General features: G+C 52.1%; 1 protein-coding gene across 2 annotated transcripts; it reads left to right on the forward strand.

Annotated features, from left to right (window-relative positions):
- Positions 1 to 5,065: 5,065 nt before the first annotated feature.
- Positions 5,066 to 23,004, forward strand: LOC116447524 (putative neutral ceramidase C). Of its 2 annotated transcripts, none has more exons than XM_032116789.1 (21): positions 5,066 to 5,134; positions 6,138 to 6,274; positions 7,763 to 7,851; positions 8,232 to 8,381; positions 8,870 to 9,046; positions 9,414 to 9,541; positions 10,097 to 10,174; positions 10,614 to 10,734; positions 11,447 to 11,572; positions 11,883 to 11,969; positions 14,266 to 14,370; positions 14,472 to 14,553; positions 14,999 to 15,114; positions 16,741 to 16,835; positions 17,682 to 17,721; positions 18,538 to 18,633; positions 19,102 to 19,197; positions 19,802 to 19,951; positions 20,712 to 20,771; positions 21,323 to 21,411; positions 22,480 to 23,004. In XM_032116789.1, the coding sequence occupies exons 2-21, from the start codon at positions 6,148 to 6,150 to the stop codon at positions 22,667 to 22,669; spliced, it is 2,202 nt and encodes a 733-aa protein (XP_031972680.1). In that variant the 5' UTR covers positions 5,066 to 5,134; positions 6,138 to 6,147; the 3' UTR covers positions 22,670 to 23,004. The 2 variants fall into 2 exon arrangements, with proteins under 2 accessions (XP_031972680.1, XP_031972681.1); XM_032116790.1 differs by lacking the exon at positions 5,066 to 5,134 and adding an exon at positions 5,407 to 5,493.
- The last annotated feature ends 77 nt before the right edge of the window (positions 23,005 to 23,081 follow it).

A 23,081-nucleotide genomic window follows, 5' to 3' on the forward strand; every position in this document is an offset into this window, starting at 1 on the left:
TCCTGCCTTGTGGTGTCTGACTTCCTGCACGGCTCTGGTTCCACACGGCCCCACCTGTGCCACAGCGGGGCTGCTGCCTCGGGAAGGGAGCCTGGGAATGGGGCACAGGGGGCTCAGGGCTGCTGGCTCCGGAGGAGGGGCCCGGGGATGGATTTGGGACAGAACTGCTGTGCATTGGCTCAATCCAGGCCGTGGAGTTTGTGCTGCCTTGTTCTCCTCCTTCTCAGGGAACATCTGCCCGGCAGCTCTGGCTGGCTGGGGTGGGACATGGCCTGGGGTCAGGGCGACCTTCAGCCTTGTGCTGATGGCTAGAATCCCACATTTCGCCCAGCATCCCCCTCATACCTCAGGTAGGATCCGTCTACAGCCATCCCTCAGCCTCTGCTGTCCGGAGAGCACAGCCGGGGGGTGCTGGGGCTCCTCTGCCATCCCTGGACACCACACTGGCCCGTGAGCTCTGTGCTCCTGGGCTGAGATCCTCGGGTGACTTCCAGGGACAATCCTGTCCCAGTTAGAGGCTGAACCACCACTGAAGTGATTCCTTTGCCGTGGACACTGGTGCGTTGTTGCCTCTCCCTTGGGTAGGGAAGCTCCTGCTGCTCCTGCTGCTCCTGCTTTGCTTGGTGCCTGTCAGAGAGGTGAGCACAGCAAACTGTGAGTCTGTAAAAGCTGGAATCCAGCGTTGTGCTGCCTCAGTCCAGCAGAACTCGTGGATCTCCCCACGCTGTGCCAGTAAAGCCATCCTCTGTGGCCTCCAGCTGAGGTTGAGGGTGTCTGTGGAGGACAGGCAGGAGCCTGGTTTGTGTGTGGAGGGGCGAACCCGGACATTCCAGAGCAGGTGCCAGGAGGCTGGAATTGGGAGCAGGGGTCTCCACCAGAAAAGGCTGGAAAAGGACAGTTCAAGGTGGAGAACGACCTGGGCAAACCAGGATCTTGCCCGGAGGGTGGGCGCTGATGCTGCTGAGACCCATCTGGATTTAGCCTTTGGCGCTGCCACATGGGGAAGGTTTTGAACCCATAAAATACAGGGATGGGAGGTGGTTGAGGAGCGTGAGCCAAGGAAGGGCAGCCATCCCTTCGCTTTCCCATACTCTGGAAAGAGCCATCCCCTCACCTTCCCCCTCCTGCTTTTCCTCAGGACACAGCTCAGTGCTCAGCCTCATTCTGTCCCTGGTGCCAGTGGACCAGAGCGCTGCCCAAAGAACAGCCTCAAGATCCTGCTTTGGCAACTTTCCCCATCCAGCTCAGCAGACGTTGGCCACAAATATTTGCCAGAAGGATCTGTGGTTTCTTTCTGCATCCTCTCAGTGCCTCTCCTGCCCCGGCTGTCTGTGGGATTTGGGCACGACGCCCTGTGCACATCCCTTGTTTAAATAAATAAACATTTGGACACTGCTCTCAGGCACGATGGGATTATTGGGAGTGTCCTGTGCAGGACCAGGCGTTGGATTTTGATGGGTCCCTGTGGGTCAGGATATTCTGTGATTCCAAGATGATGAAAGAAGCAGGTTTTTCAAGGTTTGGGAGTAGGCAGGGCTCCCATAACTTGGCTGCAGACGGTTTTCGGCAGCAGTGGCAGCAGCTCAGCCCCTGCCGGCATGGGTGGGCACAGAGCAGCCCACCTTGTTCATTTTCTGACCATTTTCCCCCTCCCAAAAAACCCCAGTGGGATTTAATCTGGCTCTGCCCAGTTCTGTGTTGCTGTTTTTAGGTCTTGAGAAGGTTTTCCCAGTTTTGTGGCAGAGCTCTTGAGCTTGGCACGAGCTGCTTGGCTCTTCCTGGGAGCGATGCTTCCCTGCACTCTCCCACAACCCAGGGAAGTGCCCTGGCCCTGGGGCTGCTGCTGCTTCAGATGAGGGGATGGCAAAATATTCTCCATTTGTTGTGAAGCTTTAACCCCTTTGCCCTTAACCTCTGGGTACATGTAAAGCACGTCACCTGGGGAGTTCTGGGCTGTGCACGTGTCTGGACATCAATTAGTGGCAGCAAAAAGTCACCGTGACTTGGTTGTCCAGGAGGGCAGGAGGGTTCTTGCTCGTGAGGCAAGGCAAGGGAGGGTAGGGAAGGAAAGGCCAGCCACCCCAGGACAACATTTTAATTATATTTTCTGGGTGTCCCTTCAGTTCAGCTGCCACTTGGTGATCTGTGCAGGGCTTTTGAGCTCAGAAATTGGCAATTGCTTCCGTTTTCTTACCTTTCCATTCAACCTGCCCTTCCTAAACTCTCCATGTGTGCTCCCAGCTGTGTTTTCCAGCAGGAAAAGTCACTGTAAGTAAAGAAAAGTCACAAGTAAGTCTGCTCCCACTTGCAGCTGCTGCTTGGAGTAAGGGTGTGTGTTTTCACCAGGAAAGGTGGGGAAGAAAATCGATGTGGTGCTGCCTAAAGCAGCCCTGGTGTGCCCTTGCCGAAGCCTGGCAGAGTTCTTGCTGACAGCTCTGTGCAAACACTTTATCTCCTGCCATCCTGAGCCCAGCTGAAAGGACTTTGGCTGTTCTTTGGTAAATAAACAACCTTATGTAAGAGGCCTCTTAATTGCTGTGCAGGCTCTGGGGGCTGTGAGGGCTCTGAGGCCCCTCTCACCCAGGATCCCAAGCTTTGGGGGACATCTCGGCTCTGTACCAGCCACCTGCTCGTGCTGAGGTGATGGTTGTTCCAGTTTTCTGCTCAGGACCTGGCCAGGGCTTGGCAAACAGGCTGGAATCGAGGTTTCTGTCCTGCGAGGCAGGGGCACTGGGGAATTGCCCATCATTCCAGGTGGCCTCTCAGGAATGAAGGGATTTTTACCCCCAGAACACTGAAGGGTTGATGCAGGCAGTTTCAGGCATCCTCCCAGGCCTTCTCGTTTAAAAAAAAAAAGGGATTTTCAGTCTCTTCATTGCCCGTCAGAAGAGTTTTTCTTTCAGAAGGTTTACAGAGAAGATCGAGGCCTCCTGTGAGTTTTTAGGAGGAGAGTTTAGCTCTACCCAGCCCCAGCTTGGATGGTTTGCAGAAAGGGAGCTCTCCAAGAGGCCAGGAAATGCTGGTTTTGAAGTGAAATTTGGATGCTGTAGGGAAGGGCCACTTCTCTGAAATGATCTGGCCTTGCTCAGGAGGGATGAGGAACTGAAAAATGAGGAGAGGAAAGGGAAGCAAATGCTTTGTGGGTTTACATGTCAAAGCCCATTTTCTTAATTTATTTCTTTTTTTCCTGTCCAGAGGTGGTTTGAATCCTCTTTCTCAATGGTTTGGGAGCTCAGCGTTCACTGAATAAAGAAATGCACGTTTGGCCATCGGTGTGGGGTGGTTTCCCTTTTGTCAGCTGTGCCTGATTCCTTTGGCGGATCCATCAATCCCGAGTGGGTTTGAACACTTTTTGTGCTGAGGATGAAACCCCTGTGCTGTTTGCAGCCAGTGGATGTTCCCCAGGGAGGTCACAGAGTGCAGCCTGGGGGTGGCAGTGATGGGGAGGAGCCTTTTTTCGGGAGGATAAACACTGTAAAGTAAACACCAGTGTCTGTAGTGTCATTTGGCACAAAAGGGCACCGGGAGGAAGCTGGAGGACTCCTGGTCTCGGGAAGGAGGGTGGTCTGTGGGAGCCTTTCACCTTCCTCACATTTCCACAGGCAGGAAGGCATTCAGAGGCATTTACCAAGCCCTCTGCACTCCAGCTGAGGGCTCTGCAGTCCAGAAAGTGCCTTTTCTGCGCTGAAAAGCTCCTTGCTTCTGCAGTCCTGGGCCTGGACACGGTCACATCACCTGGGGGGCATGGGGAGCTGTGGGACCCCAGAACCTCAACAGGAAAACGACTTAAAATATTTCCCAAAGTAGGTTTTGAGCTGTCACCAATCTCCCTTTTCCTCCTCCAACCCCAGCAACAGGTGGTTTGTCCTTTCTGGGGTTCCAGAGCCGCTTTTCCTCTGCTCTTTCCATTTTGTGGGGTGAGGCTGGCAGGGCCCTCGGGCATGGTAACAATTCCTTAAAACTCCATTTCTTCGCTTTTACTGTATTTGCTCCAGCAAATGCATCACCTGCAGGAAGAGCTCTTGCTCTTGCACAGCCCCTTCCTGGCTCGTCCCTGTCCCAGCGCCTCTCCCATGCCAGCAGAGCAGCTGCTCCATGGTTTTGTCTCCTCCAAGGCCAGCGCACCCTGTGGGACCCGGCCATGCCCAGGGGCACAGCGGTGTCCGGGGATATCTGCCAGCCCACACGGCCGAGCAGGCTGTGTCCAGGCCCAGCAGGTTCCTTGGGAATCACAGGAGATAAGGTATCAGTAAATCTTGCTTCTCCCCACCAGCCAGTCCAAAAACCACAGAGCCAAAGGGCGACGCTGAACGTGACCTTGGAGTGCTGACGCAGAGAGAATGCTCACCCTTGGACCAGGGATGCGCCAGGGAAAAGGGGATGGAAAACTGAACCTCCCGAGAGGGGAGGGAAAATGCCAGAGGTGCTCCCAGCTTTTAACTCCCACCACAATGCTGGAGGGAGAAAGGGCTGTGGCTGCTGGAATCTTCCCTCCCCGCTGCACCAGCATCTGAGGGTGTGGAGGGTCTGGTTATTTTGGGGAGGAGCAAATTGCCAAAACCCTTTGGATAAAGCATGTTGGAGCAGCTGGGGAATTTATCCAGAGCTATCTGGGACTTGAAAGACAAACAGATGGAAAAAACCAGCTGGGGTTTAACAAATAAAGCTTTAAATAAATAGAAATACGTTAATAAAAAGTATTTTACACTTAAAATACAATCCTGCTCTCAAATTCTTCTAGCAGAGCGTGGAAACCCTGAGGACTGAACTTCCATGAGCATTAGGAGTCACATCCAGATGGGGGGCAGCCACCCTTCCACAGGCTGGTCAAGCTGTGATGAGGCAAAGGGGAGGAAAAAGAGTCCCTTCCTGAATTCCTCGGGCACCAGAGCTGAGCAGGGCAGTCCTGGACAGGTTACTTTGGGAGAGGGAGATGCTGTCTGCAGCTTAACATAAACACACCAGGGAAAAACCTTCCCTCGCCTCCCTGAGGGATTAAAACTATTGATTGGTTTCTCCTTATCTTGTGCCACGCTTGAATCATGGGGTGACTCAGCAAGAACTTTCCAGCTGAACTTTCCAGCCTGGAGCAGGTCTTGAGCTGGGAGCCACTGGGACAGGTGAGGGAACTCAGGTAAGGCCGCTGGAGATCCCCCTGGGGTCCCATAGGATCGGTGTTTGTATCTCCCCATGTTATCAGGGCAGTTTAATCAGCTGGAGGATGAGAAGTGTGTGTGTGTGTGGTGCTGATGTGTTTCAGGCTGCTGCTGGGGTCATCTGCACAGCTCAGGCTGCCTGGCAGCCAATGCCACGCTCAGGGAATGAAAGGGGCAGGAAGGATTTGCTGCCAATAAAATCTTTGCTCTGTGAAATTCAGCCCTGACCATGAGTGCTGTAGCAAAAGGAGCTGATAAGAGAGGTCCCCTAGAGCAAGTCTAAGCGACCACCTGGCTCTCTGCTGCTGCTGTTTCTCACTGCCACCTTTCCAGGACCGTAAGTGCTCATTGCAGCAGTTGTTTCCTGCGGGTTCATTGTTTCCAGGGCGCATTCCCTGTGAGGAATAGCCTGGAGCCAGGAGCTTCACCAGAGCTGGCCAATGTAACTGCCAGGACAACCAGAGGCTCTGCCTCATTCTTCACTTTCTAACCCCAGAATAATCCCAGAATAATCCCAGACTCACAGAGTGGGGTGGGTTGGGAGGGACCTTGAAGCCGAGTTTCCTGGATTGATGTTTATTATGGTGACAGCATTCTCTTCTGGCATGCTCTGAGCTGCAGCATCTCCTTCAGCCACTCAGAGAGCACAGCATCTGTTGGAATACTGTGGGGTTTATTTCAGGATCTCTTCAGAAGGGCGAGCAAAGTGCCCTGGGAAGCGCGGGGTCGGGAATTTGGGCGCTCTCCCTGTCCTGTCAGGCCTGGTGATGGGGAGTGGTTGCTGCCAGCAGGAGACACGTTTTTGCTGTCTTAAGATGAAAAATAAATCTCTGCTTCCCATCCTTCTCTGGGCTGCTGCCGTCTCTGACAGCAGGCTGGGCTCACAAGCAGCTCTCTGAGGGTGGGGTGTGTGCTCTAGCTGGGCTGTGCCCCACACTGGGATGTACCTGCACCCACAGAGGCTCCGTCCTGCACCCACAGAGCCCCCACCATGTGTGGAAAGAGGTCCAGGTGCTCCTTCTCCCGGCTGGAGGTGATCCTGATCGTGTGCCTGGTGCTGATGATCGCCCTGACCGTGGTGCTGCTGGTCCTGCACTTCCTCACCAAAGACACCGATGGCAAGTGGAGCCACCTCAGCCTCCCTCCCCCTGTCCCAGGGGGTGCCCAGGGCAGGATTGAGATGAAAGGGGACAGGCTGAGGTCCCCAGGCCGCTGCTAAGCTGCCACCAGCACTCTGCCCGTGGTCCTTTGCCCAGCCAGAGCAGCAGGAGCAGGGGGTCCCACCAGCAGCTCTCGGGGCGTGGATGCACGGCCCGGGCATGGGGCGAGGGTGGCTGCAGGGATCCATCCCCTCCTCCCATCCTCCCCTCCCTCTCTCTGCCTGCTACAAAGGGCCCTGGCAGCCCCTCGCTCCCGGGGCTCTACCCAGGGGTTTCACAGCCCCATCACAGCCCACTGATGCCTCCAAGCCCACCCCAGGCCCAGGGCGGGAGGGGGTCGGGAGCTGGACTCCACGTCCCAGCAGTGGCACCTCCCGGCCTCTGAAGTTCGGGCTCAGACTGGAGGAGTTCACATTTGGGACTAAAAGCTTCATGTGCTTAGGCTATAACACGTCAAGGGTGATTCTCCCCTGTGTTGGAACTCTTGGGGCAGGAGGAGGATGAGGAGGAGGAGGAGGAGGAGGAGGAGGGTGGCTCAGTTGACTGGTGCCACTTTAAATAATGTCAGTGTGAGTGTTTCCCTTCTCCTCTGTTTCGAGTGAGAGCCCAGGAAAGGCCAGGCTGGTGGGAAGACGGAGCATCCCCAGATCCCAAAGCCCTGCCTTGGGCCGCAGCAGCTGCCTGGGGAGGGCTGTGGGAACACAGCGAGCACACAGAAATATTTAATATTTTCTCACAGTGTTATCTCAGCCCCCAGTGATTTCTGGCTCTGGGATTTCCTGAGATGCAGACAATCCTTCTGATTTATTATGATTTGGTAGCCCTCGATGGCTTTTCTTCCACGGCTTTGTCCATCCTGGAAGGATTTCTGCACCTTCCTGGTGGCTGGGGTGAGACGTGACCTCCTTTGGGAGAACTTTTCCTCACCATTTGCCTGGAAATCACCCCCCAGAGCTGCTTTCCCTCCTCTGACCTTCAGCTGGCTCTGCTGGGATTTTTTTGGGGAGGACCAGGGCACCAGCACTGGACACAGGATGTGCTGGATGTGCCCTTCTCTCTTCCCCAGTCCCTCCCCAGTAGCTCCTGACACGCCATCCCCTCGTTCTTACCCCTGCTGAGCTGAATTGTCTGTGTGAAACAGCCCTTGGAGCTGGTTCCTGCGTGGTGCTGGTGGGCTTGGAGAGTCTAACTGGGAGCGCTGGGCTGGTCTCCCCCTCGCTGTGCATCACCCCCATGTGGCACAGCCCAGCCACCCCTCTGGAGAGCTCCCTGCCTGGTTCTTCATGCCTGCTCCACCCTTTGCCACCCCAGAGGCCTTCCCAGCCTCAGCACGCTGATGGCCAGCTGGAGATCCAAGCAGAGCACTTGGCCAGAGCTCTCTGGCCTCTCCTGCCCCCGATTCTGCTCGCTGCTGTGCCGCTGATCTGCCCTTTATGGTTCCTGCAGATTCCAACAATGATGTCGTAGAAGCAGCACGGTACTTGGTGGGTGTTGGCAGAGCTGACTGCACGGGCCCTGTGGCACAAGTCCCTCTGGTGAGTTGGGGAAATTCCTCCTGGGGTTGGGGAGATACTGATTTTTCATCCTCTGTGAGTATTTTTTGCAGGATTTTTGGTTCAGAGCCTCTGCCTTGCCAAACGTGTGCCCCCTTCAAACCTTAGGTGAAGTTTCTTTGAGGCTTGGAGCAACCCGGGACAGTGGGAGGTGTCCCTGCCCGTGGCAGGGGGTTGGAACGAGATGGGTTTAAGGGCCCTCCAGCCCCCACCATTCCATGATTGTCAGAATTGCGGGGCAAGACAGAGCTGCAGCTCGGACTTGTCGAATGAGTCCTCTGGCCCCCAGGCAAACCTACTCAGGAAAATGCACGCAGGGGGATAAAAGGCTCAGTATTTATGGTGGAGCTCCTCTCTTGCAGATGGGATACGCCAACCCCGACCAGGTGGGTGGGGGGCTCCTCTCGCGCCTCTACAGCCGAGCCTTCATCGTGGCAGACCTCGAGGACTCCAAACGGGTCGTGTTCGTCAGCGCCGACATCGGAATGGTGTCCCAGAGACTGAGGCTGGAGGTACGGGGCTGGAAAGGAGGGGCTGGGTGCTTGCAGTGATCCCTATGGAGCATGGCAGCACGCTGGTTGCTTCCTTTGGGATTTCCTTGGGGAGGTGCTGTGTCTCTGCTGCGGAAGAGCTTTGGACTCCTCAGCACATGAGGCTGGGCTTTGCTCACGCTTCTCTTAGCGGAAAAATTACCAGGAGTTCATTGGAATCACTAATACGTTGTCTAAAGTGCAGCAGAGGAGGGAGGGGCATGCTGGAGAACTGGGGGCTCCTGGGATGGTCTGGGATTCCCTTCAAGTTGGATATAGAGGTCTTCTCCCAGATATTCCTACTTTGGGGCTCCTGCCAGGCCAAGAGCCACAGCCTCCTTGTTGTGCCAGGCAGAAAGAGGAGCGTGAGGAGGGGGATGGATGGTTGGGGTTTTTGCAAGGGCTGGCACAAATCTCTGCAGCCTTTGGGCAGGAGAAGGGGTTTTTCAGGAGCACCCCCTTCCTCCCAGGTGCTGAAGCAGCTGCAGAGCAAGTACGGGGAGCTGTACCGGCAGGACAACGTCATCCTCAGCGGCACCCACACGCACTCGGGGCCTGGAGGCTACTTCCAGTACACCCTGTTCTGGATCACCAGCAAGGGGCTCGTCAGGCCAGCCCTCAGCTCCATGGTCAATGGCATTGTGAAGGTCAGTGTCACCCAGCCCAGCGTGTGGGCGCCTAACACAGCTCTGGCTGTGGTGTTTGGGGTGGCACGTCCGCACGGCACAGCCCGACACACGCGTGGAGGTGGGCTTGTGTTTGCTGGTGACAGCAGCTCAAACAGCAGGAGCTTTGGATCCTTTCTTCAGAGACAGCCATGGGTACTTTGAAAAGGTTATCAGCATTTTCCAGAATTTTAGCTGGGTTAAGAAAAAATCCCAAACAAACGAACAGACAAGCACCCCCAAATTCCAAGAAAGGGTTGGGGATGGACAGCGGGGGGAAGAAAGGGTTTTTCTAGATAACCTCACATGTGCCTGGCAGCCTGATACTCTGTGTCTTGCTGCTTTGCAGAGCATAGAGATTGCCCACAACAGCATGAGGAAAGGAAGGCTCTTTATAAACAGAGGCACCGTAGAAAACAGCCAGATCAACCGCAGCCCCTTCTCCTACCTCAAGAACCCAGCTTCTGAGCGGAGCAGGTAAAACCTCCCCAGGCAGGGGGGAAACAGAGCCCTGTAGAGAACCCCTCCACATCCCAGCCATCTCACAGCTGCTGCTTCTGGTCGCCTCAGGAGTGCCAAAAACTTGGAGCCAGGACTGTGGCAGAATGAATGGTGCTGTGGCCACCGAGGGCACTTGGGTGTGCGCCTCCCCAAAACCTAACTGCAAAGACAGGCCTTGAAAGCTGTGGCTGCCCTCTCCAAGCATGAGGAACTGGTCAAGGAAGTGACCTTGTGCTTTATTTAGAAAACCAAGAGTCAGAGGGCACCAAAGTGCCATCCTTGGTGCATGAATCTGTGCTATGTCCATTGCCTGGAGGAGCAGTGCCTGAGCACGGTGACAGCCACAGCTCCTCCCTCACCTTCCCAGCTGGTGTCAGGCGCTTCTCTAAGCCCTCGCTGTGCTTGGGTAACACCTGGAATGACCTTTTCATGTCCTTGCTCAGCTTAGTGGGGATTTAAGCTGGTGGAGCAATGCAGAGCATGACCACGGCCCTGGCTCTGATGAGATTTCCCTGCTTTGTTCCCATGCAGGTATTCATCCAACACGGATAAAGAAATGGTGGTGCTGAAGATGGCAGATGAGGATGGACACGAGCTAGGCCTTATCAGGTACTGATCACCAGGGCGGCAGGTTTTCCTCCACACCCTCATTATTTTTTGTCAGAATGGAGATGTTCCATTTTCCCCCCTTTTTTACCTCACTGACTCCTCCTTGTTCCCTTGAATATAAAAATCCCTGAAAAATAAAATTCTCTGGGTTAGTGAAAGAGCCAGTCCAGATCTGAAGGAGCTCTTGGCAGCCCTGATAAGGACAGTGACAAATTCTTGTGGCCTCAAGGCCTGGATTGTTACAGCCATGAGCCCTCCTGGTTAGGACGGGAGAGGATGGGAGCACTCTGCCCTTGCTAATCCATCCCTCAGCACCACGGGTCTCCAGCTGCATTCTCCCAAAGAAAATTCCCACAAACACGTAAGATTGAACGAGCCAATTGCCACTGCACAGAGTGAGGAAAGCCTTTTCTGTGTGTGCCTTGTGACCCCTCCCCAGCTGGTTTGCTGTGCACCCGGTGAGCATGAACAACTCCAACCACCTGGTGAACAGCGACAACGTGGGCTACGCCTCCTACCTGTTCGAGCAGGAGAAGAACAAGGGAGCGCTCCCTGGAGAGGTGGGAGTGCTCCCAGGAACGGGTGAAGCCGGGCTGGGGCAGGGAGGGGTGAGGTGGGACAGCAGGGCAAACACACAAACACACGCACTGAGGGCAATGCTTTGGTTTATTTCCTCTCTTCCTCTACAGAAGGGAAATGGGAAGGTGTATTCTTGACTTCCCAAACTAGTAGTCGGTGGAGGTTATTCAGACTTTAAGAATAACTCACGTTTTTTTAAATTCAACTGTTAAAAACCGGGGAGGTCGGGGTTGCCCCATCCTTGGAAGCGTTCAAGCCTTGAACAACCTGGAAAGTGTCCCTGCAGTCAGCTCCAATAGCTCTCACCCTGTAAATCAGTCATGGTGAAAGCCTGGAAGGAAAACCAAATCCTGTGCAAGGTGCTACAGTGTGACCCATTCACATCTGGTCAGCAACGTGCGAAGCTGGGGACACTGAGCCGGGAGGAGCTGAGGTGGAAGAGGGGGAGGAGGAAACACGGTCTGCACACCAGAGTGCTGTGAAGTTCTCCCTGAAATGGCATCATGTGCATCCAGTTCTCCCTTGCTCTTCCCGCCCAGCCCTTGGGATGTGCCTAAAGCCCCGCTGCAGTGCCCTCGGTGACTCCGGGAATAAGGCAGTGTGGCGCAGGGTGACAGCAGCTGCAGGGAGAGCTGCACGGGAGCTTTGCAGCTGCCCCTGCAAGGCGCTGAAATGCTCCTCTGGCCTCGGCAGGGCTCCTTTGTGGCCGCCTTTGCCTCATCCAACCTGGGGGATGTGTCCCCCAACACGCGGGGCCCGTTCTGCGTCAACACGGGCGAGTCGTGTGACAACCCCCAGAGCATCTGTCCCATCGGAGGGGTGAGTGTGACCCGCCTGTCCCGCCTTCCACGGGGCCCTGGGGTTGACCACTGTGCATGGGGAGGGCACTGACACTAAAGAATCACCTCTTTTCGGGCGCTTCTGGGTGCCCCTTCCAGGAACTTGCTGACCTTTTTCCCTCACACCCCCAGTTTTCCGGTTATTCACCCCAATTTGTCTTGAGTGTAGTAACCCCATGGCTGATTTTGCTGTGGCCTGCAAGAAGCCCTCAGTTGCCAGAGTCTGGCAGCCACCTGGCAGTGCCACCTGCTCTCCGTACTCGCTGACCACCTGACGGATTTCCCCACAGGCAGCGATGTGCATGGCCAAGGGGCCCGGGAGTGACATGTTTGAGAGCACCAGGATTATAGGGCAGAACATCTTCCTGAAAGCAAAGGTAAGGGATATTCCGGAGTGCGTGGGGGTGCTGCTGCCACAGGAATTCCTGCTCGTTTAAGCAGCTTGGTGAGCCTTGTGGGTCCCTTCCCTCAGGGTATTCCATATTCTGTATTCTATATTCTACATTCTATATTCTATACTCTATATTCTATATTCTGTATTCTACATTCTATATTCTATATTCTATATTCTACATTCTATATTCTATATTCTGTATTTTATATACTATATTCAATATTCTACATTCTATATTCTATATTCTATACTCTATACTCCATATTCTATATTCTATATTTTATATACTATATTCAATATTCTACATTCTATATTCTATACTCTATATTCTATATACTATATTCTGTATTTTATATACTATATTCTATATTCTATATTCTACATTCTATACTCTATACTCTATATTCTGTATTCTATATTCAATATTCTATATTCTATATTCTACATTCTATACTCTATACTCTATATTCTATATTCTATATTCAATATTCTATATTCTACACTCTATATTCTATATTCCATATTCCATATTCTATATTTTATATTCTATATTCGATATTCTATGTTCTACGTTCTATACTCTATATTCTATACTCTATATTCTATATTCTGTATTCTACATTCTGTATTCTATATTCTATATTCTATACTCTATATTCTATATTCTTCATTCTATATTCTATATTCCATATTTTATATTCTATATTCTATACTCTATATTCTATATTCTACATTCTGTATTCTATATTCTATATTTTCTATTCTATATTCTGTACCCTATAGTCTGTATTCCATATTCTATATTTTATATTCTATGTTTTATGTTTTATATTTTATATTCTATATTCTCACTATCTCGTACCTGTTTTGGTGAATGTCTGTAGATTTAAATTACTCTCAAGTCTCTTAGTTTTGTTTTTAATGGGTAAATGAGCTCTGCAAGCAGCTGTTGATGTCTCTATCTACTGCAGTCAAGAGCACCTCGGAGCCTAGAATTTGTTAGGCTTAGGACAGTGTAGGAAATCCTTCGGGTAGTGAAAAATTTCCTCTGGTGTAACAGATCTGATTAGACACCTGAATTTAGCCTGGACAACACATACTTTTATTTAGATCCATCATTGAAGCTGTCATGGTATGAAAACATTGGTTTGGGGTTTTAATCCCAATATTCCTCTCTGGGATATAAAGAGGATGTCCCCACCTTACCCTCTCCCCCTCCCTCCCATTCATCTCAAAGGCATCATGACGGGAAAAATCCTCCTGGAAGAGCTCAGAGGCACCACCACACACCACTTGTGAGCCTATTTGGCATCCCATTCCCAAACTGACACAAATGGGAGGTAAAATGCGTGGCCGAAACCCCCGCAGAGGCTGCTCCCCTTGCTCTGCTGGGCCCTGCATTTCCAGGCCCCTGCATTCCCTTGGCCCTACGGGCTCCCTTTTATCACCTGCGGGCTCTAAGCCAGCCGGGGTTGGATTTGCTGGTTGCCCTCCAGCACGGTGTGAGAGCAGTGAGGGCAAGGAGAGCTTCTGGCAGCGTTTCAGGGGCAGCAGCTTGCAGGAACCGGAGCGTGTCCAGCAGAGGAGGAAGAGCAGGAGGCCTGCTGCTGGCATTTCCCTTCGTCACCGTTTCAGAGGCTCTGCCCTCAAGTCACTCCAGGCTGATCGTGCCTCTGTCCCCTGTCCAAATGTCCTGGTGTGTGCATCAAGCACTGCTGTTGTCTCTAACACCTCAGACTCCTGGCCTTCAAAGGCTGTGCCCTCAATTCCTTCCAGGAGTGTCATTAAACCTGCAAAGCTTCTGGCAGCACTTCCCGTGTACCAACCTGAGCATGGAAAACTGTTCCCTGAAGGGCTGAGTGTGTGTAGTAAATACCCTCAGCTGTCAGGGGTGTAGTAAATCCATGGTAGAGTCCCAACACCTGCAGTGACTACAGCCAAGCACTCCTTTCTCACAGAAAACATTTTTTCTGCTCAGTCCAAGGTGTGAGAAATGCCAAGAGGTGGCAACAAGGAGAAGGAAGTTGCCATCCTGCTGAAATAGGGGCATGTTTCAGCTGTGAAAGAAAAGTGTCCTCCCTCTGCGGGACAGGGAGAGCTTGCAGAACTCGGGGGTGACAGAAACAAAGGGACGTGGGAAATACAGATCTGCTTCAACACCTGGAAGAGGCTCTGGGAAGGCGGAATGAGGAGATGATCCATATGGCTGTTCCTCAGCACAGCTGGGTTCCTGATTGCTTGTCCCTCAAGGATTTTTTCCCACCTGGTGTGTCCCTCAGGAGCTGTATGAAAAGGCCTCCCAGGAGGTGACAGGACCCCTGAGCTCAGCCCACCAGTGGGTGAACATGAGCAATGTGTCCGTGGAGCTCAACGCCACCCACACGGTGAGAGCGGGAGGAAATGCCCTAATCCCACAGCAGCCCTGCCACACCCAGGGGAACTGGGTTTTCTCTCTTCTTCCCTTTCCTCCCTGCTTCTGATCTAGGTTAAAACCTGTAAGCCAGCCTTGGGGCACAGCTTTGCTGCGGGGACTATTGACGGAGTGGGGGCTTTCAACTTCACCCAAGGTAATGTGGGGGCAGATCTCAACGTGGCTTTGTACGAACAGGGCAGGCACTGGGCATCCCCCAGACAGACTGGAACAGCACCCAAAGGGATGGTTTTTAGGAAGGTGGAGGAAACCCCTTCGCAGGTTTGTCTGTGTCCATCAGAGAGCTTTGGGAAAAGGATATGGCCATGCCCTGGAGGAAGGAGAGCAAGGGGATGGATGGGGAGTAGGGAGAAGAAAGAGCTGGTTTGGGACTCTCCTGCTCATTTGTTCCTGTTACCCAAAGGCTGCCAGGATGGAGCTGAGCTGGGCTGAAGCTCAGCCCTTCAAACCACCCCAGGAAAGGGAGGTGGTCGGAGTCCACTGGGAAATATCCCACCCCTGGGAGCTGGGAGCGGGGAGTGTCTGTCTGAGAGCTGCTGGGGCAGCTGAGGAACAGGGTTGAAAGAGGTTTCCCCCTCCAGGCTCAGTAGAAGGGGACCCGTTTTGGGATCAAATCCGGGACCAGCTGCTGGGAGAGCCATCGAATGAAACCAAAGCCTGCCACAAACCCAAGCCCATCCTCTTCAGCACGGGAGAGGTAAGGACACAGTCGTGTGTGCCCTGGGGAGCGCAGGGATCACTGATCTGGGCTGGCATCAGCAATCCTCACAGATCCCATCCCTCACGGGGTTGTTGGGGAGCTACAGGCGGTGTCAGGTGATGAACAGGGAGGGAGCACAGGCTGCATGGGCTCTGAAGGCACGGTAAGAGAAAGCAAGGATTAAGTGCTGTCATTAGCTCCCATCAGAGCGAGAGAGGTGGGAGTTATCCTCTCTCTCCAGGAGGAGAAACCACACCCGCTGCTCTCACTAGGGCCAGAAAAGCCCCACTGAAATCCATCCTGGCCTAAGTCTCTGCCTGTGAAGCAGCCCTGAGTGGAGGCACAGGGAAAATGCAGGGGGTGAGGGGTGGCCGCCAGTGTGTGGAGCTCGGCGTAGCCTCCCAGCAGCCTCTGATTCCGCTCTGCTGCTGCTCAGCTCTCTATAGCTCTGCGTGCATTTTCCGTTCGGTTCCTACCTTAATCCAGGAAAGGACCTTCCCTCTTTCCGCAGGACAGACAGGTCCCACAAAATGCAGTGATTCATTTTGGGGTCTTTTGGAAACTCTTCTTGTCACAACAGCAGGGATTTGCTGTACGTGCCCTGGGGTGAGGGCCTCCAGCAGATCCCGCTCCCAGCAGGACCAGCAGCTGCTCAGGGCATGTTCCGAGGAGCAGGGGCAGCAAGCAGGGATGGGGACACCTGTGCCGGGGATGCCCTGCTCATCCAGGGAAGGGCTGTTCCTCAGCGCCCTGCAGAGCTGCTGCTCCATCGATCTCAGCCCATCCCCATGCTCGGGGCGTGCCTTGGCCTTTGCTCTTCCCGAGCTCTCCCCAACTCCAGATGGGAATTGCTGCCCCTTTCCCCTGTTCCTGATGCTCCCTTGGCCCTGAGGCAAACGCGCCGCCGTGCAGAGGGATCATGTCCAGGGCTCTCTAGAGCACTCAGGTGAGGCCATCTGGAGAAGGAAATTCATGGTTACTCCATTCACCAGCCTCCTTAAAAGCTTCCCTGCTGTCGCTTGGTGTTCAATCAGCTCCTCACCTCAGCTCTCCCCACAAGAGCCCCCAGCTCCTCCCAGCCTCCTCCGCGCAGGATGGTGCTACTGAGAGGAAATGACACTTCATTCTTACGCTTTAGCACATTTTAGGGATGCTCTGGCAGGCCTCCTGCTCCTGATGAGCTTCACAAGCTTTTGTCATTCATGTTTTGCCCCCAGGAAATTGCTCCCCAGAAAAAAACCCCTTTTTTTGGCTCGCTGGAGTGGGATTTTTCATCTCCCTGTCAATCCCACTTCTATCCTTTTTCCATGTAGGTGAGGGGTTTCTAGGTGCTGCTCTGACTTTCTTTACCCATTTTGCCTAAAGCTGCCCCTCTGGCAATACCTTATTTAGGGGTTTTTTTTTGCCTTACCCGTTGTATTTACATGTGCCTTATGTGACTCCTACGGTCAGACATCACATGAAGGTAAAACACCTTCTCACAAATCAATTCAATTGCATCTACAAATAAACTTCACAAACTGAATTTATTTGCCTGCTTGATGACTGTAGGAAGGAAAACACCTCAGCTGTGTTTTTCCTACTAAACCAGAGTATTTCTATGCACTTTTTCCTCCCCCTCAGATGACCTGGCCCCACCCCTGGCACCCGGACATTGTGGACGTGCAGATCGCTGCCATCGGATCCCTGGCAATCCTTGCTGTTCCCGGGGAGTTCACGTGTGTATTCCTTGGGTCTTGCTCTACTTATTGCAGCTGAATTTCATTCAAACCTCCTGAAACAGATCGGCCTGCAGGTAGAAAGTTGGGTAGGCTCAAAATTGCCCCCAAACTCACCCTGGGAATGATTGAGATGCACACAGGCTTCCTGAATCCTTTGCTACAAAATGCAGTTTTCAGGAAACCAAAGGAATTTGTTAACTTTGATTCTGGTCTTGGTACCACAAACACCATAATGGAGAATTTCACTGGCTGTTGATGGTACAATGATACAAATTTAAATAGGATAATGATTTATCTCTGTTACCTTTTAGTTCCTACCCAGCCCTGGGGTGCCTCCAGCCCCTCCCTGGCTATGGTGATGGCTGTGAAATGTTTTGAGGTGTTTTGGTTGAACTTGTGCAGAAGCCTTAAGGGATGTTGGGCAGTGCTGGAGGTGCTGTGGGAATTTCTGGTGTGTGCTGCAACTCCAGCCAGCAATTCCTGCTTTAGATCCCTGCTCTCCACAACTCTGGAGGGGGTCGGGCTCTGCTGCCAGGGAACAGGGACAGGACAAGGGGAAACGGCCTCAGGCTGGGCCAGGGGAGGCTCAGCTTGGACAGCAGCAGGAATTTCTGCATGGAAAGGGTGCTCAGGCCTTGGCAGGGGCTGCCCAGGGAGCTTTGGAGTGCCCATGCCTGGAGGTGTCCAAGGAAGAGCTGGAGGTGGCACTCAGTGCTCTGGGCTGGGGACAAGGTGGGCATCGGGCACAGCCTGGACTCCATGGGCTGGGAGGGCTTTTCCAGCCTCAGGGATCCTGGGATTCCATGATTTCTGGAGCCTGACGTTGTTCCCTCCATGCCCTAGGACCATGTCTGGACGCAGGCTGCGGGAAGCTGTTAAAAGTGTGAGTTGCTGAGGTTTCCCCAGTGTCCTTCACCTCTGGAACTTCTCCTTTCTTGAGCCTCCCGGGTTTCCCTCATCCCCTCCCAGCTGGGCTCACGGGGCTTGTGTCCCACAGATGTTTCCTTCTCCCACTTGCTTCAGACAGATTTTCCACGTGCTTCCTGGCAGGCAGGAGAAATGAATATCCTCCCAACACCCCCACCTGATCAGGTTTCAATCCATTAAGCCAATTCCCCAGGGATCCAGGCACAACTGATGCCAGCAGGAATTTGGCTCTGGGATGGAGGGGTTCAGCTCCTTAATCCCTACCAGGAGTTCACAACATGAGAACAATTGTGAAAAAAGAAAAGGCAAAAGTATTTTTTCCATTTGATTGACACATCCTGGCTGCAGCCTGAATAAAATCCCAGTCCCAGATGCTGTCTCCACAATTCACTGAGCCTTTCTCACGCTTATGTCCCTGATTTTTAGGAGTATACAGACATCAGCTTCCAGAAAACCCCTAGATTTACTGGAATGTGAGGTCATTTGTCCTCGTTTTTCTTTGGGGAGTGAACATGAGATGTTAAGAAAGGCAAATTGCACTTGTAGGTTTGCATTCCTGAGCATCCCTTCCCACTATAACTTTGTATCCTGTCCTGGCAAATCAAAATATTTTTAAAAAGTATAATAATAACAACAACAATAATAATCATGCCAATGGCCATAACAATAATAACAATATTGCTATAATAATATTAATATTAATAATAACAATAACAGTATAGCCATGCATTAAGCAGTTGTTTCAAGGTAAGGGTTTTATTTCCTTCCTTAGGAATTTGATTCCCATGGGACACCAGGGATGAACATTGTGATTGCAGGCCTGTGCAACGTCTACACCCACTACATCACCACCTATGAGGAGTACCAGGTAAGTGTTAAAGTTGTGGATTGAATCTGTCTAACTGAGTTCAGCTTTGGGCTACACAGGCTGATAGTTCATGTGAAATTATGTTGTGTTTGGAGTTCTTTGCCACAAAAATGGGCAGGGAGAACTGGGAGGGAAGGTTGGAAGAATCCCACCCCAAAAAGTTGGAGGGGGAGGCAAGCTGCATCATGATCCTTTAAAAGAGGGTAAAAACTGTGGTAATTGGAAGAGCAAAGAGGGTAAAAACTGTGATAACTGGAAGAGCAAACAGGCCCTCCCTGTTCGCAACAGGCTGGAGAACAAGGAGTAACCTGAAATCACAGCAGAAATACTTTGGCAAGTGGTTGGGGCTGAGTCCTTATCAGAAAGGGAGTAAATAACCCCACTGCTGATCCTCAGCTGGGCAGGGTGGGGAGTACACACCCCTCAGGAGCCCTCCCAACCCTCCTTTCCCGAATCTGTCCTTCCCAGGTTCAGCGGTACGAGGCTGCCTCCACCATTTATGGGCCGCACACCCTTTCTGCTTACATCCAGCTCTTCAGGGGCCTGGCCAAGGCTATCGCTCTGGTAAGCAGCATTTCCTACATGCCACAGGCTGCTGGGGACCCTAAACCCTGTCAGTGGCTGTGGCTGCTCCTCAGTGAGGCCACACAGGTGCTGTCCTCTCCGTTCTCTTCAGAAACCACTTTGAGAAACACTACATGGTATGAATATAACTCCTGTAACAGGGGTCTCACACCACTTGAGAAATTCTGGGCATTTTGCAGCTCAGAGTGGAGGAAATCAGTACCTCCAACCTTCCAGCATGGCCCGAAGTTGCTGCTTTTCTACCAAAGGAAAACAAAAATCTGCTACGTTTTTGCTGTACCTGGCCGTGCCCATTGTCACTGTGGCCATGTGAATAGGCAGGAGCTGTGGGCAGGAATATCCCGGCATGTTCTAGGGGCTGGATTTAGGAGAGCCCAGCAACAGGGCAGCAGGTGTCCTGCAGGGATTGGTCCTGCAGGCAGAGCACAGACGGAGATCCTGAGCTTCGCTTTCCCTCTCACTTTATTATTCCTACAATCTGTGCAAGCAGGGCTGGGAGGCGGGGCCGGAGCGGTGCTGTGCTTCCTCAGGGAATCCTGGTTATCCCTGTGGCTGTTTAACGAGCTCATCTTTCCTCTCCCAGAATGCCACTCAGGATTTGCCCCGTGGTCCAGAGCCCCCACTTTTCAACGTAACCAGTGTGACCCTGCTGCCTTCCCTCAGCGCTGAGAACGCGCCGGCCGGTAAAACTTTTGGGGATGTGCTGGAAGAAGTGAGACCAGAGTATCAAGAGGTGAGGGCTCCAGGGAGTCACTAAAACCTGTTTGGGAAATCGCCTGTAAACTCCTACCCCTCACCCCACAGGTCTGTGGGTCGTGGTGCCCTCAGAACAAACAGGTCTCATCTCTCTGGTGGGCACGGTGGAGAAGGCAGGGACAGAGCATTCCCATGCCAACGGTGCTGTGCTGAATGGGAATAAAACGGATAAATAAAGGGAAAAATAAAACCCCTTCGTTCAGCACAAAGCAGGTTTCCCCTTCTGCTTCAAAAGGAAATAGCAGTTGATTAAGTAGGCAAATGTTGTACAGCGATTCTTTACAAGCAGCAGTCAGGTCACCTTTGATGCCTCTGCTGTGGAACGTAGATGAAATGAAATCAAAATGTCAGAAATGGTTCTGTTTTCTATGCTCAGCATTTAGATAAGATGTTCAGAGCAAGGGCTTTCCTCTCATTGCTATCTCCAGCAGTGAGGCACAGGGAGGCATTCTGAAAAATCTCTCTTATTTCCTCCCTTTTCTACGTGCAGTGGCGGAGCTTGTGCAGCGAGCAGGACGAGTGGAATGGCAAGGCCCAGGACACCAGTTCAAAGCATAAACTGTCCACTGCTCTTGCAACAAGTGAAATCATAAATAATTTAAAACAGCAACAACCACCCAAGCACAACAAAACACCACAAAACCAACCCACCCCCTAAAAACATCAAACTGCCTCTTCAAAGGATGCTTTTAATGTGCTGCTCAGCCTTTAATACAAATCTCAATTTCCACCCCCAGAGAGAAGTTGCTGAAGTGACTTTTGTGGGTGCAAACCCCAGGAACTCTGCAGAGAACGCGGTAAACCTGATGGAATGATGCTGGAGTTGGGGTGGTTGGGATTAATGGATGTTTGGGCAGGGTTTCCTCACTTTGCTGGGAGACCAGAGGCAGATATGTGCTTTGGGAATTCACACCACCAGAAAGCTTTTGGGGCAAAGAAGTGAATTTGGATTGTTTATGATCTGCTTATGTTATTGAAGTTGGCCCATGTTGTGTGTTGAGCCAGGCACTGTTTGTCGGTGTCCAGGGCAAAGCTGGTCTTTAATTTCCATCCTATCAGCCTGCTGCTTCATTTTAACAAAACAAAGGAAATTAGAAAAGCTCTTAATTCATCCCATCACTCACCTTGCACAGACATTGTCGCTGCCCACTCTCTTATTATAGATAAATCCTTCGCATCATTTACCAGCCTAAATTCGGCAGTAAAAGATAACATTTTTGCCAGTAATTCCCACATTTGCCAGTAAAGCATGAGGAAGCACAGTCCCTTCCCTGGTTTGAAGTGCCACAGAAGGTGGGGACGTGCCTGCTCCTTCAGTGTCTGCCCAACTCTGGTGTTTTTATTCCAGACTGAGCATAACTTCCTGACAGTGGAGAGATACTCCAACATTTCCAGCAGCTGGCGTGTGGTGCTGAATGACGCCTCCTGGGACACCAGGTGGGCGCCCTGAACAATTTCCCCGTCCCACAGACTCCAGAGAGTCATTCCAGTCTAACCTGAAGGGCTTCATTCCAGAGCTCCCAACCCCAGGCTGGTCTTGGCCCTGCAGGTGATGCTCTCTAGGCAAGGATCAGCCTATGTTTGGGGGGTTAATCTGGCAAAGCTGGTGTTTTCCTTGGCTCCAGAATCTGGAATGGAGGCTTGTAAATTTGGGAAAGACAAGAATTACAGAAGGTTTGTGGTCCAGCTTGCTCCTAGCCCATATCCACCCATCTGTCACACCGTGAGGATGAAGAGGAAGCCAAACAGAAACCAGGAGAGACTCCCAGGATAAAACTGGCCAGATTTATCATGCAGCATAAACAGACGACAATTTTAAACTGTTTGGAAGAAAGAAAAGTTAAGGGTACAGATGTCAGCCTTCAGGAAAAATATCCTTGGAGCAGCAAGGCTGGTGTCACCTCTCAGAGCTGCAGGCTAATCTTCATCATCTCCCTCAGAGCCAGCTGAAAAACCCCTCGTGCCCAGATGATGTGTGGAGTTGGGAGGCTGAGCATTCTCTGTGGAGATCTGGGGTTGAGCAGAAAGGCTTTTGCACATGGAGTCTGTAAAAGGAAACGGGCTTTTGATGCGGAAACGGGTGCCAGAAGTCCTGAGCTCAGTAATTACAGACTTGGTGATTTTAGTGAATATTCACCCTCTTGGTTTAGCTCTGCCCCTGCACAGGGAGCACTGAGCTGGCAAATGTTGCTCTCAGAGGTGGTACACATTGGTACAAATATTCTCTGTCTACAAACGGGACCAGTGACTTTTTTCCCTGTGTTCCCAGATACTTTTCAGCCCTGCCCAGTTTGGTTTGCTTGGCTGCTGCCCTGATAGCCTAAATGTATGAGGCAAGGTTAAAAGAAATTGAAGGTTAAAAGAAATTGAAGGTTAAAAGAAAGGAGAGGTTAAAAGAAGCTCTTAAACTACCCTTACGTGCAGTCCCCTCATCTCATGGCACGTAGTGAGCTCCGATGCAAAGTGGATTTCCTTGCTGACTGCAGTTTCGGGCCTGTTTTCCAGGTTTTACTGGAGCAAGGGATCCCGTGGCCAGAGCAACGTGACCATTGAGTGGCACATCCCGGCTGGCACGGAGCCGGGCACGTACCGGCTGCGCTACTTCGGGCACTACAAGAAGAAGGTGTCCCTCCTTCGCACCATCACGGTGCCATTTGAAGGCTCATCCTCAGCATTTCAAATCACAGCCCCATAGCTGATGCCATTCCCTAAAGGAATGGCCTCCTTGAGCAGTAGATTTGATAGCTGGGCTGTGCAGGAGTTGGGCTTGGATGGTTCCTGTGGGTCCCCTCCAACTCCAGGTGATTCCACGGTGTTCTAGGAGGGCTTTTTGTGGCTCTGGACATCACTGCTGCCCCTTGAGTGCTGCTGGTCAGCCTTTGCTGTGCAAAGCTCAGCTTCCTGGAAAATTTTGGCTTTTCCCTGCAATTCAGTCTCCTCAGGTGTCCTCCTCAGTCAAGTGGGTCCTGTCCTGGCCAGACCTGGTTGCAGCTGATTCTTATTGTAATAAAAGATGTAATTTCTTCTTTAGTCGCTAAACCGGAGCCTACTGATGGTGAATAGGCTCTCCCAGAGGGAATCAGATAGAAATCAGTAAGAATTGAATT

This window comes from Corvus moneduloides, chromosome 8 (assembly GCF_009650955.1).
Source record: "Corvus moneduloides isolate bCorMon1 chromosome 8, bCorMon1.pri, whole genome shotgun sequence".
In the NCBI taxonomy this organism is placed as follows: Eukaryota; Metazoa; Chordata; class Aves; order Passeriformes; family Corvidae; genus Corvus; species Corvus moneduloides.